At 33.7% G+C, this 20354-nt stretch overlaps 1 protein-coding gene across 1 annotated transcript in view; it reads left to right on the forward strand.

The window, feature by feature from the left end:
• Positions 1 to 20354, forward strand: part of immp2l (inner mitochondrial membrane peptidase subunit 2) — an 82566-nt gene that overhangs the window by 1805 nt on the left and 60407 nt on the right. The window contains exons 2-3 of the mRNA XM_082159476.1: positions 4506 to 4640; positions 6409 to 6512. Coding sequence (XP_082015602.1) covers positions 4509 to 4640; positions 6409 to 6512 — 236 coding nt within the window. The 5' untranslated portion in view covers positions 4506 to 4508. The remainder of the gene's footprint in view (positions 1 to 4505; positions 4641 to 6408; positions 6513 to 20354) is intronic.

A 20354-nucleotide genomic window follows, 5' to 3' on the forward strand; every position in this document is an offset into this window, starting at 1 on the left:
TGATGAATAAAAGTATTGATGTTTTTTATTTCTTTCCCCCAAAAATACAATTAAAATTCTTACTGATCCCAAACTTTTGAACGGTAGTGTTTGTTACAAAAGCTTTAGATTTCAGATAAATGCTGTTCTTTTGAACTTTCTATTCGTATTCATCAAAGGATTTTGAAAAAAAAATGAAAGCTTTTTTTGGAAAAAAACTGTTTTCAACATTGATAATAATAATGAATGTTTCTTGAGCATCAAATCATCATATTAGAATGATTTCTGAAGGATCATGTGACACTGAAGACTGGAGTAATGATGCTGAAAATGCAGCTTTGATCACAGGAATAAATTACATTTTAAAATATATTAAAATAGAAAACAGTCATTTTAAATTGTCATAATATTTCACAATATTTTTTTTTTATTATATTTTTTTTTATGAAATAAATGCAGCCTTGGTGAGCAGAAGATACTTCTTTTAAAAACATTAAAAAATCTTACTGACCCCAAACTTTTGAACGGTACTGTATATATATAACTAAATGTTATAATTAAAAAAAGAATAATATTATAAAAAAAGAAAGGCTTTTAAGATGCATGTGAACCTTAAAATCATTCAACATTTCACTTCTAGTGTATATTATTAACTGTTTTCAAACGTTTTACCATAGGATACTGTGAGTCAGTGTAATTCTTTCTGTCTGCTTGTCTGCAGCACAACATTAATCTCACCGCTGCTGTGATGCAGACTAATGGTCAAGCATTCCAGCTGAAATCATACAGGTGCAGACATTGAGATAATTTAATCAGATTCCGCCTGTCAGCACCGTGTTGTGAAATGCACTGTTAAAATATGCCCATGCATCAAGGAAACCGAAAATTGCCTTGTCAAGAGTGGAAATCTGTCATTGCAGTTTCAAATTACCCTAAAGCAGCGAGTTCACTAAGCATTTTTCGACATATTTGATGACTAGTGCAATTAAAATGGTTACGCTCAGGTATGCATAAACAAAGGTACCAGGCTAGTTTTACTTTATGCAGGTGGCATATTTGACAGTATTACTTGCAGGATAAATGGGTTAGGAGTTCTAAACGGGAAGCATATGATGAATTGATTCTGCTGGAGACCACCATGCACCGCTTCGAAGCTGTGTGGAACGGTCACCTAATATTACAGAGGCATTTGCTTTCAACTCTAGAAACACATTTTTAATTGGGTTCGGCTGCAAAAAAATCCATCTATGTTGGACACCTGCTGTGCCAACCTTGGTTTTATTTCTGTCCGTAGCACATGGAAAATGGTGGGAAATGTTCTCGACTCTGAATCTGAAAGGGGCCTTTGATGAAAAATGAACTTGACGCTTTCTTTTGATCACCGCGCACCAGTCCTAGATTCTCCCATCTGCCCGTTTTTAAGAATAAACTATTAGATGCTCCACTTTACGCACCTTTGAGATCCATGCGCCAACCATATACTGTATATAGAGCCTCGGCCTGGGCATTGCACCATTACGTCGCTCTCTGTTTGTAGCCTGAAGGAAAAATATAGGATTGTGGCTTGGGACAAGAAAAAATAGATTTTTTTTTTTTTTTTTTTACGCCTGTCATGTGTTGTGTGGCTACGGGGTGATTGGGAATCTTTCACTGTATGTGATGGTGAGGGAATATTGTTAGAGCAACCTGACAGCTGGCACTTGGCAGGTCTGCCCAGAACACCATGGATAATTTAGCCGCTCGTTGTCATAATAGTTCATTAGTCGCACTCTTGTGCTATGGATGCATCTCTTCACGAACTAAGCGAATGAATTCTTAACACTACAAGAAGTGCCAGCGCAGGGTAGGACACATTAGAGAATCTGTTAGATGAAGATGTGAAATCAAAATTGACCCTGTTTACTTTCTTAAAGGGATAGTTCACCCAAAAATGAAAATTCTGTCATCATTTAATCGCCCTCTTATTTGGGTGAATAAATGGGGGGCAGTGGGGCCCACAGTTTGGTTACCCATATTCTTCAAAATATCTTCTTTTACGTTCAGCAGAAGAAAGAAATGTATACAGGTATGGAACAACTTGAGGGTGATTAACCTAATTAAACATTTTTGGTGAACTGTCCCTTTAACATGTTTTTGTGTTTGATTCTTGCACGGTCTTCCAGAGAAAAATTATGTTTAATCAAAATTCATTAACTTGGCATAACTTACTATTTATTAGAGAATCCTGAAACAAATTTATCACGGTTTCCAAAATTTCAAGCAGTTTTATATCAAGTTTTCGACATTGATGAAAATAAGAAATAGTTCTTGAGCAGCAAATCATCATATTAGACTGATTTCTGAAGGATCATGTGACACTGAAGACTGGAGTAATGATGCTGAAAATTCAGCTTTGCATCACAGAAATGAATTATATTTTAAAATATATTCAAAGGGAAACCAGTTATTTTAAATTGTAATAATATTTCACAATTTTACTGTTGCTGCAACTTATTGTGATTTCATCAAACCCTTCCTTCTAACAGTTCAACGGCTTACTTGAATTTATATGTCAAAATTTATATTGATAATCATATGTATTTTAGTCATTTATAATATTTCTGGGCATTTTTTATAATGTTGACACTTGTACACTCTCATTCACTCTCTTGCTTTAGAAAATCTCAACATAGAAAGTCAAAATATTGTTAAAAAAATGAGTTGCTACAGTACTAAATGATTTATTTTCAGAGCTGTGAAGTTTTTGCAGGAAATTTCTGACTTCTGACATTTGTACTTACGTGATTGGTTTATCAGAAAAGGAAAAAAAAAGGAAAAAAGAAGGGTCTGGCTACTATAGCTTGCTCAGATTACATATTTCTTGGATATACAGTATAAAAAGTCTTTTTATAATCAGTGATCTGTGTATCTACACTGTAAAAAGTGATTGTGTTGGAAACTCTTTGCCTTAAAATTATTACAGTGTAAAAAAAAAGTTTCTGCCTTGAATTAAGTACAATCAACTTGATTGTTTACGGTTTATGGTTGGTTTCAACTTAAATTACATTAAACTGACTTAAAAAATGAGTTGAATCTTGCATAACTTAGAAAAATTGCTTAACTGATTTTTATGAGTTAAAGCAATGTAAAAACATATGTTGTCATAACTTATTGATCATATAATTGTTTACAGTACAAGTAAATAAACCCTGCGTAATTTAAAAGATTAAGTTATGTGGAAATGTCAAGTTCACATAACTTAATTTTTTTCAATTACGCATGAGGTTATTTACTTAATAATTTTAAGGATAATAATATATATTTTGTAAGTTAAAGTGATCTGTGTATCTAGTAAAAAAAAACATCCTCTACAAGTAACCTGCTTTTTTATGTTTCAACCACAGGTGTCGATAGAGAACGTAGCAATTTCACAATTTTGAATAAATATTTCACAGTTGAGACGTTATTTCTCATAATTACGAAGTTTAGAAGTTACAGAAGTTTACGTTTATGCATGGTTTTATCCAAAGCATCTTACATTGCATTCAAGGTGCGCAGTTCTTCCTTTTCATGGGAATCGAACCCATGACCTTGGTGTTGCTAGCACCACGATCTACTGTTTGAGCTAAAGGAAAGCCTACAAAGAAGTAAAATGGTTTGCGTATGCTGTTTCATGCTAATTTTAAATAGTCAGTATTTGTATTACATTAGCGTTGCTGCCTCGACTAGCCTACATACTCAGAAGAGCCCTAGGAAGGTGCCTTTTTTTTCACCACAAAAGGGTTTTTTGTAATTTCCTCTGTTTGAGCCGTATCTGGCTCACAGCAGTGCAAACCTGACAAATCCTGCACTGCGTTGTGATTCGCTCAGCATTTTTTTTTTTCACCCTCACATCTAAGTTGTTGTAGTCTCTGATTTTTGAGCCTCTTGAATGCCCTCCTGCAAGCAAATGGCTTCAAGACTTTCTTTAAGTGCTTACCAGTTAAGTCTGCAAAGTTGCTGTGGGAGACCTTGAGGGCTTTTTGGGGAAAATAGTACAAGCCGCTCTTCGTCTTTTTGTTTCTATGGTGAACTCTGTATAATGAACAAGAGGCATAATTGCATGCCGTGTACCTCCAAATCAAGCATCACACTATCATTTAATGGTATTAGAGCAAGCGTGCTCTTGTCAGATTCAATTTCAATGCCTCAGTGGGTTTTCTACCCTAATGCATTGGGTCTACAGAGTTTTGTCATTGCGAATACGGTCTACAAATAGGTGCAATTACTTAATTCATTAATAAAATGGTTGCTTTGAGTGTTTTCTTCTTTTTGACCTCACTAGTCACTTGCAATTTGATTCAAAACAAGATGGTTCATGCTTAAGCGTGGTTTTCTGGCCTGCTTTTGGTACTTTTGTTCTCTTTGTGAGGCTAGTCATCCAACATATCATTGAAACATGCCTGAAAGACTTCAACAAAAACATTTTTGTTGTTTCTTCACAAGATGTTACCAGACTCTTTGAACCAGTCAAGGTCATTTTCTCTTTTCATTCTCTCTCTCTTCAGGCAATGGCACAGACGGGCTTTGGGCGAAGATACTTCAGAGCGTTTGTTAGTGGCTTCTTTGTAGCCGTCCCCGTGACAGTGACGGTTTTAGATCGTCTTGCCTATGTGGCACGCGTAGAAGGTGCCTCAATGCAGGTGAGTTGTCCTTTATCCATTTCATCAAACTATTCTTGGTAACATTGTTGTTTTGATGAATCTGGTTAAGTCTAGCTTTGCTGAGTTTCTTGTGAAACAACTTACAAGGTGATACAAGTAAATTTTTTGGCATGTTGAGCTGTGGTGCTCTTTTGGGCAATGCAGGTTTGAGTCCGGCTTTTTTTTATCACTTTACTGTATTTGTCACCATAGTCATTTTCTTTCCCCATCTTCACTATTTCTATGTAATAATTTATATAATATAAAAAATTTAAATGGTCATAGGACTTAATATATCTTGATATATTTTCGACATTTTGGAATTGATAAATCTTGGTATATCAATACATGTCTTGACGTTTTTATTTGTTTTCAATTTACTGTAAAATACCGTAATATAACAGAATTATATTTAATAATTTTCATTTAAAATGTAGCGGTGTAACAATACAGTTTTTTTTTTTTAAATATAGTATTTTCAAAATATTATACTTAAAATTAAGTGAACATTTTTGAGTGATGATGCAAATTTTGAGTCGCTCAAAGAAAAACTTAGCATCGTTTCATTGAGACAAACAGCTTAAACTAAATCATAGAAATGCATCAAACTTACCAAGTTTAGCACCATTTTTTCCAAGTTTAAATCAAAGGCACTATTAAAACATCTCTGCTTGTTTACGAGAAAGTTTTGCGAAAGTTTAGGAAGCTTAATGGCCAATAAAAAGCACATTAAAATCATGACCACATTCACAGTTGCTTGATTTATATAATACCATCAAAATAATTGCAAATATATTATGACTATTGAATATATTTCCCAGCCCTATGAAATACTAAGAGAACTTTACTTTAACAAGCTTCTCTATTCAAACATTAATAACCTTTTTTTTATATCAGGACTTTGCATTAGGGCTCAATCAAACCAAATGTCCTAAACATTGCACTAATAGCACCAATGAAAGACACCTAAAATAATGAGAGAAACCCGTCTGAATACACCATGCTCATTTCCTCGCCAAACAGAAGTAATGGTTCATTATGCACCTAATGAACACTAACTAACCAAAACGCTGGTGTTGTTGTTGTTTTCCTTTTGGAGTTTGGTTTTCTATCTCGGTTCATAGTGTTATAAATTTGCTAATGGCTTTTCCCGGTCCATCCACGGCCTTTGAATCCAAATAAGTCACTCCATGGACAATGCTGAAAGCTGACACCAATACAGAATGAGAAAATGTGTCTGAATAAAAAAGATAGAGCGCCCAGCTGTGACAGATAAATTCTCCAGGCGGGAACGCTCGTCGGGATATTTATTTTAGAAGGACAGATAAGAGATATTTCTGTCAATTATCCCAGCAAGCGTGAAATGGCTCATCGAGATCTCCCTTAATGATTCATTGGAGGCCCGTGTGTCAAGTCAGTCGCTGACTTGATTGTTTGAGAAGGTTCGTCACACGCAAGTTGTTTGATATACCACCACAAAAAAGAGTTAAGAGAAAAACAAATTCTGTTTTTGAAGTTAACTTGCAGATGTTATTTTTGTCCTTCAGTCGAAAGGCTGAATGAAGAACAGAGCGCTTCTTTTCCAGAACAAAATTAAAGCAAAGTTGCTGCCACTGAGTTTATTCTTAGTTACAGTAGTTTTGGAAGAGTGGAGGATTAAAGCAATAAATCACAGACCAAGAAGAACAAATGATCAAACTTAAAAGTTTCTAATCTGTCACAACTCTTCTAGAGACTCTTGTAGACTCAGTGTTTGAATGTTTCCCAGCCGTCCTTGAACCCAGATGGAGGGTCGTCACCTGATGTCGTGCTGCTCAACCGCTGGACTGTGAGGAACTACCAAGTACAGCGAGGGGACGTTGTGTCAGTTCTGTGAGTAGACGTATTTAAGCTGTGTTTTGTCCTAAACGAGTGAGCCATTATGTGACGTTTCACTGTGGGCGGAGCAACCGAGCGTGACCCTGCAGAAACTGTGCAAATCAAGTGACTGAAATAATGTTCTGTTGTTTATCATGGCTGGCTAATGTGGTGCTCGACACCTTTTTTTGCATTTAAATGTATTGTGCGTTGTTGTGGTACGGTGTAAAGTAGGGATGCTGTTTATCGGTACAGTTAGGGATGAAGGATATATCAGTTAACATGCAATTTTAGAGATTTTTATTCACTTGGTGTAAATAGCATCTGGCTTTATAGCATCTGCCTTTTATTTGTTGGTATGATATTGAACATCATCTGATAATCACTTAAAGTCTTTAAAGTTATCTTAAGAAACGCTAATAATTTGATAACACTGTTAAATGTACAGCAAATCTCGATTTTTTATTTTATTTTGTTATACTGTACATTATAATTTTGCTGTGCCAAAATTAACTAGTAGCGTTTAAAACTATTTTAGGTTTTAGTGTATTGATTTTAATTTATTTAGACACCAGAGGTTATGTTTTTACTATTGGTTTTTTTCTGTTAACGTCCAATACTAGGGATGCACCGATATGAACATTTTGGCTGATACAGATAACCGATAATTCTTTATATTTGTAAGCCGATAACCAATATAGTGGCTGATAATACATTTTATATAATTTTTGAGAGTATAAATACAAAAGTCTCACCATTTAAAAGCCATGTCCCAAACACATAATTAATAATAATTTACAATTATTTGTTTTATCCTTTGGTAAATTGCTGTTGTGATCCTTGATTGTGTTTTTGTGTTTTGATGTGTATTTGAATGTCTATGTTATTGTAGCTGCTATCTTGGCCAGGTCACTCTTGTAAAAGAGATTTTAAACTGTTAAAATAAAGAATGAAATAATGTTCTCACTCATTTTATGAAGCCTATATGACAGACTTCATGTTGCATTAACTGTATTTTCCTTCTTTTGAAGTGATTCCAATCATATTTCAAGCAATTCAAAACCATCATGGCGAACACTGGCATCTGAAGTGTCTCAGCTGAAGGAAATAATCCATTATTTATTATATCGGCCAGATAACAATGACATTAAAAATTGACATATATCGGCCGATACTGATATGGTGGCCGATATATCGCGCATCCCTATCCATTACAATAATTATTGGCTTATCTGTATCGACCTTAATTTTAATATTGGTTCATGTCTAAATATAGTGTTGGCTGATATTAGTGATTTTTGTAATTCTAATTTAGTCTTCAATGATGCTAATAATTAAAACAATTTTGTTAATTGTAATATTTACCAAATCTCAAAATGAATTTATCTAATATTCATATTTTATATGATAAGATTGCAAATTATTTATAACTTTGTTATTAATAATTTATCAACATATTCAATATAATCTTCAGCCTCAAAATGAAAATCTGTTTGACACAATTTTAGTGATGATGTTGTGATGCTAAATTCACTTAACATAAAAAAACAAAAACAATTTTGTATTAAATATATATTTTAATATTGGCCATTTATCAGTTATTGACTGTAATATCAAAATAATTATTGCTTGTTATATCAACCAAAATTGTATTTCGGTGCATTTTTAGTATTAAGCTAGCAAAGTCTTTGCCCCTCAGCTCTGGTGAAATCCTTGAAAATGGCCTTGAAGTCCATTTTATTAGCTGAAATTTGTCAGATGTGATGTTTTTGTGACAGAACATCATGTTGATGTCAATCCGTTGAGCCCGCAGACCTCTGCTGTTCCACAGATGTCATGTTGAGTCCTCGCATCCAAATCTTTGACGAAAAATATCACATTCATTCAGAAAATTGAGGTGTTCTCCATCCAGACGAAGACATCTGTAGCTCTCAAAATTGCTAATTGGATAATTTTGGTCCCTCTTTAATCTGCCACAGATCTCCTTGACCTTAAACTCAGCTGCTCTGAGTACACTAACTCAAGGGGAATCCTCCTGTGGATAATGAGCCCACTCTGTCAGAAGGCCTTTTAAGGGTTACTGTCATCGCAAGTAATTGGCATGGACGCAATCTTCTGATATGCTTTAATGCGGTGCTCAACACCAAGAGCCTTTTGACCTAGACCCTGCAGAGCCTATTATCTAGACTCTAGTTAGGTAACTCCTCTTCACTTTTATGTATGGTCTGTTTTTTGAAGCACCGGGGGGGGGGAAAGAAAGTATTTATTTCGTCCAACTTCTCGATCAAACACTCACCCTGCGGAGTTCTTTGGCTTTTATACGTTTGATAGGCCAGTAGATGGTTGAGCGCCTTTGGCTGTTCAAATGAGGTTTTGATGTTGTGAAACTGAAAGACTTGTGTATGATTATAATGTCACCACAGGATGTTTTTTCACAAGTAAAGAATTACTCTGTTGGCCAGAATTCTGAACAGAGAGTTATTGATTTAAGGAAGCAGAAACCTTCATACAATTCATTAACAGTTACTATATTGCATTTTTAAAAAGTCGTACTTTTGTGTGAATTTTTTTTTTTTGTATGTGCCTCTAGCAGTACCAAATTAAGCAAAAATAATGACTGTTTCAAAGGTTTTTAGAACACTCCCTCCATTTGTCATTGGCTAAACAAGCAAATAGCTCCGCCTCCAAACTCAAATCGTTGGCTTGAGCCACTGTTGCTATGTCAGGTTGGTCGGAATTTTCAAATAAACGTTGTTTTCTAAATGCTAGAGTTTTTCAGGGAAATATACCTTTTAATATCTCATTTATAGTTGTCTCTGCATTAAGCTGGATCAGGATAAATGTTTTCTTTTTTTTTTTTATATAAAAAAAGTACGCATTTCTATGGAAGCTTGTTTCCGCCACAGAACAATTTTTTTTGAAAGATAATTGCGACTATTTACCTCACAATTCTGACTTTATTTCTTAATTTGCGTGATATAAAATCGCAATTGCAAGTTATAAAGTCAGAATGGCGTGATGTATAGCAATTCTGACTTCTTTTCTCAAAATTGTGAGATATAAACTTGCAATTCACCCTTCGCAGGGAGTTCGATTGACAGGCGATCTGACCAATCATAATCCGCCATCCGCCAAATCCGCCATTTTTGTCCGACAAAGCAGTCAGGGGAGTTAGTAGATTAACATCAGTGGATTTGAACTTGAAAAACTGTGTGTACTGACATCTTTCCGCAGTTGAAACAACATTCCTTCTGATGTTCATTCATGCTTATTTGATCCTATAAATTATCTACAATTGCGAGTTATAAAGTATGGAAGCTTGTTTCCACCACGGAATTTTTTTTATTATTATTTAATTGCAGCTTTTTATCTCACAATTCTTTTTTTCTCAGGATTGCGAGATATAAAGTCAGAATTGCAAGTTTATATCTCGCGATTCTGACTTTATAACTCGCAATTTTGACTTTTTTCTCACATTTGCGAGTTTATATCTCGCAATTCTGACTTTTGACTTCTTTTTTTTAGAATTGTGAGATATAAAGTTGCAATTGCGAGTTATAAAGTCCAATTCTGTGGGGGGGGGGGGGAAATACTGACGGTTGCGAGTTTATGTCATGCAATTCTGAGAAAAAAAAAGAGAAGCAAACTCGCAATTGGACAGAAAAAGTCGCAATTACTTTTTTAAAATTTTATTCTGTGGCAGAAACAAGCTTCCATACATTTCAGCTTTAACTCAACATACTGTACTGTTTTAGTTTTGTGTAAATCCCTGTATTAAAAACAATGTTGAGAGTAAGGCAGATTCATTCTGTCATTACCCAAAGATGGCACTCTTCCCCTGCTGGGAATTCACTGCGCTGGGAACATGATGTTCATCCTTTACTAAACTATTCTGTGGGAAGAAACTAGCCTTGCATACTAATACTCCTGACCCCATAAAACATCGTGTATATATGTATAGTATCTTGTTTTTAAATCAGATTCTTTCCTTTTATATCAATATATTCAATAATTCTTGTATTTTAAAGTAAACCAAAAATGTCATTATTTACTCAGCCCCATAATATATCATTTTTATGTGATCTCATGTGTCCGAAAAAACACCTTTGATTTGATTTGATTTGATTTGATTTGATTTGATGTCTTCTGAAGTCACACAACCCAAATTTAGGTCATTATTCAGTGTAAATGTTGGCTTCTGTTACAACAAATTAGATTTCAGCCTTTTAGAATTCATATCGACTACTTTTATGATACTTCTATTGTGCTTTTTTGTTGTATTGTTTGTTTTTTACAGAAAAAAGCTGCATAAAGACTGCTAAATGTCTCCTTTTGTGTTTCACAAGAGTATATATTGGCGGAATGTTTATTTTTTAGTTTATTTCTTAACCATATTTATCATATTTTAACACATTTAGATCACATGACCATCTAAATTGGGACAAATCAGTCAAGCTTTGAAGCAAGTCTCCAGGTTTCAAATCTGACGTGTCCGAGTGCGGTTGAATCTGAATGTGTTTATGCAATTGCAAGAGTTTTGTTTTCCTCTGCCTGTTTGGATCAAATGCAGATGTAATTGGGACTCATTTCAAACGTTGTCTAAGGAGATTTCGCAGTCCACAGAGTAATATCTTATTTAGAGAACATTCCTCATCTTCAGACAGCAGTCGATGGGGGAATGGTTCTGTCAGGGTGTTTTATGCACACAGAAAACATTTTGTCATGCTTTCAGTGTAAACAGGGACAAACTTGATGATTTTACGAATTGCAATAATTTACATTACCACTTCCTGAAAAGTTCTTCCACAGCATAATTTGAAGGTTATGAATCTGTTACAAAGGGGAAACAGTGGCACAAAATTTGGAGCGCTAAAACATTTAGTCCTTTTGAAAATGTCCAAAAAATTTTCAAATAACCATATTTTGCAAAGGCAGCTTGGGAAATAAAAATAGTTGTTCTTGTCTAGGAGCATTGGAAGTGGAGAAAAAGAACAGAAACTGTAAATATGTCTGTATTAAACTGTATGCAATGTCCATTTTCCCTCTCTTTTCCGAGCCAATTTGAAGTGTGCTGGGCAGAAAATGGGATCTCGCTGGAATGGGTTGAGTGTAATTAGCCATCTACATGGAAACCAGTTTAATTCATGCATCCTCAGAGAGGTTTCATACGGTCAAACGGCTGTTTTCTGAGAATTTTGCAGCTCAGAGTATGTGGTGAACTGAGGGTTCTGAGGGGTTTTTCGGACCAGCTTCTGCTTTCATAGACGACCTGTTTGGTTGTTAATGTGGTGGCAGGGAGTCATGATGGCGGCAGCCTCACTGTTACACAAGAGTGCTGAAGGCGGGTCAGGTTTGGAGTCTCTTGAGTCTTGAGGAACCAGAAACCTAGTGTTTTTGTTTTTTTCAGAGTTCAGAAAATATGTGAAACATCTGAAACCATAAAAAAAGGACAATGAGGATGGTCCAGGGAGTAAGGGAGCTTTGGGAAAGTTGATGGAACTGCCAAGCATTAAATCGGACCAATGTTGCATTAATCCTGCTATAAATACATTTAAAATTATTATTATTAATGGCAATTATTATTATTATTATCATTATTATTATTATAAAACCCATTATATGATCAAATTAAACCTTAATAAAATGATATAACTTTGTGTTAATTAATTATGGTTTTGATAATGACATAATAATAGGTCTATATAACAATCCAGTGTTGCATATGTCCTTGTGTAAATAGATTTATGCTACCTCTTTTCAGCTTTAAAAAATACTTTAAAATACTTAATTTAATATTGTGTTATTATTAATAATTGTATTAATGGTAAAGTAAAATATAATAATAATAATAATAATAACAACATATTATGGCAATTTAAACCTTTATCAAATTATTAAACTTTCACATGTTAATAAAATATTACATTATAAAAATATTTGAATAATAATAATAATAAAACTACTTTTTATTTAAAATGATTTATTATTATATGAATATTATATGAATATTATTAATTGAATTAATTGTATAATAATAATAATAATAATAATGACCTATTATGGATGAAATCATACATTATCATAATAGTGTTTTGATGATGATGATATTATTATTAATAAAAAAAAATAAAAAAAATATTATTATTAATATTACTAATTGTAAAAGAAAAATCGTCAGTTTTGTCCAGTTAAAACAATAAAACAAGAATATTACCGGATGAAATTCCAGATGTTACCTGTTTTTCTTGAACTGTAGCAGAAATGTGGCCCATTGAGCTATAAGCTATATTACATTTATAGATAGCATCATTTTGTCTTGCTTTACGTCCTGGATGTCCTCTTCACAAGCCCGCAGTATTGTCCTCAGCATGAGGTTTAATATCGTTCTCATGCTGTATGTATTGCCCGGCCCAGAGAAGCTTGATTTTGTCACATAAAGATTGGTATCATTTATTGCTCTCGGGTTTTTTGATGCTTTAACTCATCGTTGCTTCACCAGTGCTATAATCTGTGAGGCTATTTGTGCTTGTGAATCAGCCTTCAATCACAGCAGAGAGCGCAATGACCTTTTCAGGCAAATTTAAACAGTTCGAAATTCCTTTAACACGAAACTACTTTCTCATGCATGCAGCGAGATCTTATAAATATTTCGAAAGTTGATCACCGTTATTGTAATTTTTCTTCTTTTAGTCTGAACTGCAAGATTAACCTTCCCCTTTTGGTCAGAAAATGAAATTATCAGTGTAGGAATTGCTCGCATATGTTTAATTTGCAGAAGCTCTAGGCAAGCGCCTGTTATTCATCCAGGGAACTCTGTTACTCATTTTCTCCACCGAACAGCCTCGCCAATTAAATCTGAGGTCAACTGTCCATCATCCTTAGCAGTAAACGCTGTGGGTTCACTTGTAAAAGTTGAGTTATTCCATTTGTTAGTTTTGCGTTAGATGTGGTAGTTATCTTTGTTGAATATACAATGCATGTAGTCTATTATTCTTATCAGTCTTGTATTAATTGAGAGAATATGAAAAAAAGTAAAGGAATGTCTACTAGAAAACAGTAGCCTATAGCCAAAAAAAAAAAATATATATATATATATATAATCATACATTTTTTTTATAATTTCTTTTAGTACTGGGCAAAGATTAATCGCGATTAATCGCATCCAAAATAAAAGTTTGTGTTTGCATAATATATGTGTGTGTACTGTGTATAATTATTTTGTATATATAAATACACACATATGCATGTATATATTTAAGATTTTTTTTAATTTATATATAAATTATTTATATTTATATATAATATCAATTATGTATAAATACATATACAGTATATACATGCAAATATTTCTTAAATAAATACATGCATATGTGTGTATTTATATATACAAAATAATTATACACAGTACACACACATATATTATGCAAACACAAACTTTTATTTTGGATGCGATTAATCGCGATTAATCTTTGCCCAGCACTTATGTAATCATTTAAAAAAATATATTTAAAATGTATTTTTATTATATTACTTTACATATATTATATTATATAATATTATTATACTTTTAAAATTCTAAAAATTGAAATTCTATACTATTTTGTATAAATCAACCAAATTTTAATTTCACTGACTTCTACATTTAAGTAATAATGATCAAAAACCTTGCGTTGCTGTGGAGACAATCTTCCTCTGCTGCAGTTTTTACATCTAAGAGCTGCAGTTAACAATACAGAGACTTCTGCAGTGCCCTATTTAATGTGATTATTATATAATTTTTAATCTCAACAGAAAACTACATTAGCCACACTCATGTACATATATCTATAGTTGTGAACTGTTAGTGGGCTGTTGGTTATTTTGCGTGCGATTGGAGCTGATATCTCTTTCCCTTCTCGAGTTGTTGGACAAACATCAAAGAGGCTTCCCTGGCACTCTCTGCCAATAGGATCCGTCCTATAAAATGAATTACCGCTGGCATTGTACGTTCCCCTCATCTCCTACATGAACTGTGCTCTGCCCACATCAGTGGGAGATGTTAGTCCCTTGACATATTCAGGACATAATAAGGCTGGAAGACCTGGATATTCCAGATGGGAAATTTATCTTACCGATGTCAAGGTGTATTGAACTAGCTTACTATTCTTACTTTTTTATCTTCTTTAATGCGTATATTTTACATGTAATCATTTTTAATAATATATTTAAAATTATATTATTGTTGTAGTTTTTAGTGTCAAACATAGTTTTATATCAGCCATTTATTATATTATATTATATTATATTATATTATATTATATTATATTATATTATATTATATTATATTATATTATATTATATTAATTTAGTGCTGTCAAATCGATTGCGATTAATCGCATCTAACAAAAGTTTTCGTTTATATAATAATGCGTACATATATATATTATTATATTTATATATATTATATGTGTGTGCACCATTTATGTATGTATGCATATATATAAATATATATTCACACACAAACATATCATATATATATATATATATATATATATATATATATATATACATGCACATATATTATATAAAAAAATGTTTTATGTTGGATGTGATTAATCGATTTGACAGCATATTATTATATTATATTAATTATATTATATTAATTATTTTATTGTTGTAGTTTTGTGTTTTATTTTTTAATTTACGTACACATTTTTATTTTATTTTAATATCAGCCATTTATTATTATATTATATTTTACATTGTTATATTTTTATGTAGACAATTAGCATTGAATTTTATATTATATTATATTATATTATATTATATTATATTATATTATATTATATTATATTATATTATATTATATTATATTATATTATATTATTTTTTGTATTTTTTTTATGTTGACAAAATAGTATTTTTTTATCAATAGAATTTTAATACCTGGCGCTTATTTTTATTAAATAATATAATATCAATAAAATAACAAAAATATATATTTTAAATTTTTAATTTTGAGTATAACCTTTTATTTAATATTTATTGAAACAATCCAATTTTTTGTTTGTTTTTTGCAGAAAATGTCCCTAGGTTATTTCAAGACTTGTTCATCTTTTAAAAAATTTCCACCTTTTTGCTATTCAATAGTTTGCATATCAAAGCTCAGGTAAAAAAAAAAAAAAAAACACAAAAATGCCTGGGTTGTCATCCTTGCCAACTCAATGCTATTCGTGAAACTATTTCTCGAATCGCACGAGTCACGTTTTCTTCGGAACACAAACAGCTGTGTCATCACAACGCACGGTGCAGCCGTCGCCATGGCAGCAACATATTTCTGTCCCTCAGCAGTTAGAGAACTCTCATTACAGTCAGGTCACACTGATTCACTCCGGTCCAGGCATTTGCGGTCCTGTGCTCACCCACTGTTCACTTTATTATCAGTATCAGGAGTGTTACAATTCATTTCCCCAATGGCGGCTGGTATTAAATTCCCTGTCACACTTGGGAGGTCAGCGCTTTAGTGGAGTCATGGTAATGAGTGTGAGGGAGACGGGGAGCTGGCCATGGCAGATTAAGACAACGTGTCAACATGCTAAGCTTCTAATAAGAAAGATATTCTTTAGGAGAATTACTGTCTGGTCTTAGACATTCACAATAGAGGTTAAGGCCAAGAGATAGAGGGATTTTAATGAATTCCCGAAATTCATTTCCGTGCTTTTCAGACCTTTTGATTTGGAAAATTTGGGCCGTTTAGAGACGATTCATATTTTCATAAGCCCTGAGAATAATGCGAAGAAAGAAGAAGAGGGTTTGACAGTAAATGTGGTCGGATGGTCCGGGGCCAGTGTGAGAGAATAATGAGACCTGATCTGAAACATACATGTCTTTTGATGCCTTCCAAATGTAACACTTTTTTTCTTTTTCTGGTGTATTGAAAATTTTTTCTCTGAATTTAGCCAATTTAAATGTCACTAATGTTACGTTAACATTTTGTTGAAAATCCTCCTGTAAGAATAAAACAAATCAATAATCCTTTTTAATGTTTGCACTTGTTTGCCAGCAAAATTGAAATATTAGCAAATATTGAAAACAAATGCACTGAGCCATGAGTGCAGACTGAATGGGAGTCAATGGGGCTAGACGGCTAAATTTGTCTCTTTCACCCGATTGCCGTTGAGAAATCTCAGATTTGATTGTAGGTTTTGCAAGTTCAACATGGGTTATAGGTTGAAAGTTGAATGAACGAGTACTTATGTCCTTTCGATTTCTTACAGGTTGAGTTGTTGTTGCCCATAACACACTAGCATTCTGCTAATGAACGCTGATTGGTCAGTGAAGGACTGATTACGACCAGAGATACCGCTTGATGGCATCGTGGCATCCGAAGCGGGGCCAGAAACAAACAAAACAAAAACTCTTCTAGCACGTGTATTTTCCCTGTGTCAGCTGTGTTGTCGACGCCTCGAGAGAAAAGAAAGTGCAGAGCGCGAAAGCACCAAAGCAGTATCTCTGGTCGTACGATGTGTATGATGTCATTGACATTTTAAAATACTTTTTAAAGCAAATAAGTGACTCTAAAAAATCTAACACCCAGCAATGTGTAATTTCTTTGCATCCCCTTTCGAAAACAACATTCAAATTACTAGACAAAAAATTATATCCTGAGAAAAGTGGATTTTGAGGGGTATAGCGCCATAGACCTCCATTCATTCTGCACTCGTCCTGTGAGCGCCCTCATATGGAACAAGAACCGGAAGTTTATTGAGTGGCACTTCTCCCCTCATTAGACTTTCTCTGGTGCCGCTTTAATTATAATTTATAACATGGCTGAACAGATGAAACAAAACAAAAAGAGCTTTTTGGCAGCAAACACTTAATATGGGTTTGGTAAAAAGTTCCCCATGTGTAAAATGAAATACTCTGCTGTATCTTTAATGCTGTGGGCCTAATTTTCTGCCATCTTGTTCAGATACATATAGTATAAAATACATTTTAATCAAATTTACATGAACTATTTAAAATCTAAAAGAAAATATGTAAAAATAAAGAAAAAATGTAATTTGACATAGAATTCAAATAATTGTTGTTCATATTTTATTATATTATATTACTATATTGATAAAAAATATGGCCAAAAATGTATACTATTTTGTCTACATAAAAACACAAAAAAAACAGAAGAATATTATACCGCTTGATACAATTGTAGTGGGGACAGTGAAAACTTTGTCCGACTGAGCAAAAATCCGAACTATTGACCTTGTTAAACCCTGAAGGAGAAAACCTGCGCACTGGTGTAGCTTGTGATTTAATGAAACTGTGACATTTAGGTCACGTGACCTTCATCAGACATACAGCATCTTAGAAAAAAGGTTTTAATCTCAGAGGTACAGCCATTGAGTCACGCTTCTCATTGAGTGTTCCTTGTGCATCCACAGACTCTCTATCTGTGTGAGCTTGCACCCTCTTCTGCTGTCATTACCTCACAGCTATCTCAGAAAAAAACACTCCCTCTACCCAGAGACTCGGATAAAGATTGAGGTTTCTTTTACTTCCAAAGACATTTTTCACTGCACTCAAATATAGCTTGGAGCCTTTTTTCAACCCTGCCCTGACTGAAAAGACCGTGAGAGAGAGAGAGAGAGAGATGAACTATACAGCACTCAAGCCGTCTTGAGAATGCAGAATGCTCTCCTCCTGTCTCGACTCTAGATATTTAGAAAGCATTATTAGCTGACACAAACCTGTGGGCCTCTGGGATCCATTATGCCTATAGGTGGTCTCTGCTTATGGCTAATGTGGCAGGTGTCATTTCTCGGCGCCAGTGATTCACACTTTGCCTCGTGAGGCTCCACACTAAAGACAGCTCATCTCGCTCATGGTGTTGTTTGCAGTGGTGATCCCCATGGAAACAAATCAACCCACAGTGGATGAGGGAATCAGAATCCACCTGCTCCATTATGCAATCATGACCGCAATCAAATCCACAAGTGGTGTGAACGTTTAGCCAACTTGCAATCCTAATTTGGATGCCTGAAGCAGTGACAATGCCCCCCCCCCCCCAGGTAGAGCTAACCCATTTCCAAATTTAGCACAGGCCTGAGAAGAGGAGTCAACATTTGGAAAGCTAAATGAGAGATCATGCATTTTAGCAGAGATGACTGTTCCCGTCATTGTCCTTATGACACTGAAGATTTTATATCGTCGCTGTCGTGTATCTCCAAAAACGCTACTTTAAAAAATCATAATTTATTATGATTTTATATTATTTGTAAGGAATAATTGACGACGGGCGTTTCACTTCGGGTGTGCATTGTTTTCAATAATTGAATGGCTCGGAGTCAATTATTCCACTTATGCTAGGGTTATTTTTCTAATTATGTATTTCAAAATATTTGTCATGGTTTTTGTCCTTAAAACGCTCTTGTTTGTTGGACTAATTTCTTACGCGTCTCATCCCACTCCTCCGTTGCTAAATACAAAATGTAATTTTAGAGCTAGTAACGGAGGCTTGAGCCATTGATAGCAGACTAATATAGTTATTAATGCAGTTATTAATGCAGTTATGAGAGAGAGAGAGAGAGAGATTAAGCGTATGTGAATTATCGGAGTCTGTGCGTCTCTCAACAGTGTTCAGCAGCAGCGTCTCTAATAGCGAGACTAAGTTTATCTGTAAGTTTATCTGTAAGTTTATCTGCTTCAAGAACAGCGCCGTTATTACCTCTCTAGTGAGAAATGTCATATAGCTTTTAATTTGCTAAACTATTTTACTGATAAAATCATCAGAGCAGCGCTGACAACATGTTTATCTGAAAGTGTGTGTCCGTACTGTATGTGTGTGCGTTTGAGTGGGAGAGCGGGAGAAAGAGACTAGTATGTGCTTTCCTTACATTATGAAACGTAATTTTGTGGCGAAAAACATGTAAAAAAAAGAAGAAAGTTTTTATCCTGTTATTTACTATATGTATTTGCTTGTTCAGTGTCGTTGTGGGTTTTGGTTCTTTTGTTGTTGTAGTCTGTAAGGACCTTTGAAATAACTGAAATCATTTGGCGAAGTGATATGAAACTGTAATGCGGTCTAGACCTGCCTGGAACTACTTTAGCCATGAGATTCCTTGAAAATAATTACACACCTTATAATGTTTGTCAACCAATCAGATTCAAGCATTCAACAGCCCCGTATTATATTATATTATATTATATTATATTATATTATATTATATTATATTATATTATATTATATTATATTATATTATATTATATTATATTATATTATTTTATTTTAATTGTCAATTTGTGACAGGCTTTATCCAGAAAGAAATGGAAGACAATCTTGAATTCATTTTCCTAATTTAAACCTGAAATGAGTAGGGAGTTTTAACAATTTTACATTTTTAAAATGACGTGAAACTAATAAAAAATATCTCCGATTCTTCACTACTTGCAGTTTTTATTGCAGCTCTAGTGCATTATTTTTTGTTAAATGAAATGGAAATGTTACGTTTCCAGATTATGATACTATAATTAAATAATTTGTAATAATATTAAAGTCACGTTTTGGTTTAATTCTAGTTCCTCTTTGTTCTAATTTTCCCGCCACTAGTTTGTTTCTATGGTTGTTAATTATTTCCCCACACCTGATCTGTTTCTACCTCGATTACCCAGTTTGTATAAGCCCTGAGTTCTCCTTATTTCTTTGTCCTGTATCATTTACAGTGTGTTGAAGTGGTTGTGTTTGTGTGTTTCCTTGTTTGGGATTTTCTATTAAATACTCCATCGCTGTGCACTCTTTACAGCGTGACAAGTAATTGTATAAAAAGTTTTGTGTGTTTATACTATATATATATATATGTAATGTGTGTGTGTGTGTCATTA

Source organism: Leuciscus leuciscus, assembly GCF_965113295.1.
Source record: "Leuciscus leuciscus genome assembly, chromosome: 25".
Classification (NCBI taxonomy): domain Eukaryota; kingdom Metazoa; phylum Chordata; class Actinopteri; order Cypriniformes; family Leuciscidae; genus Leuciscus; species Leuciscus leuciscus.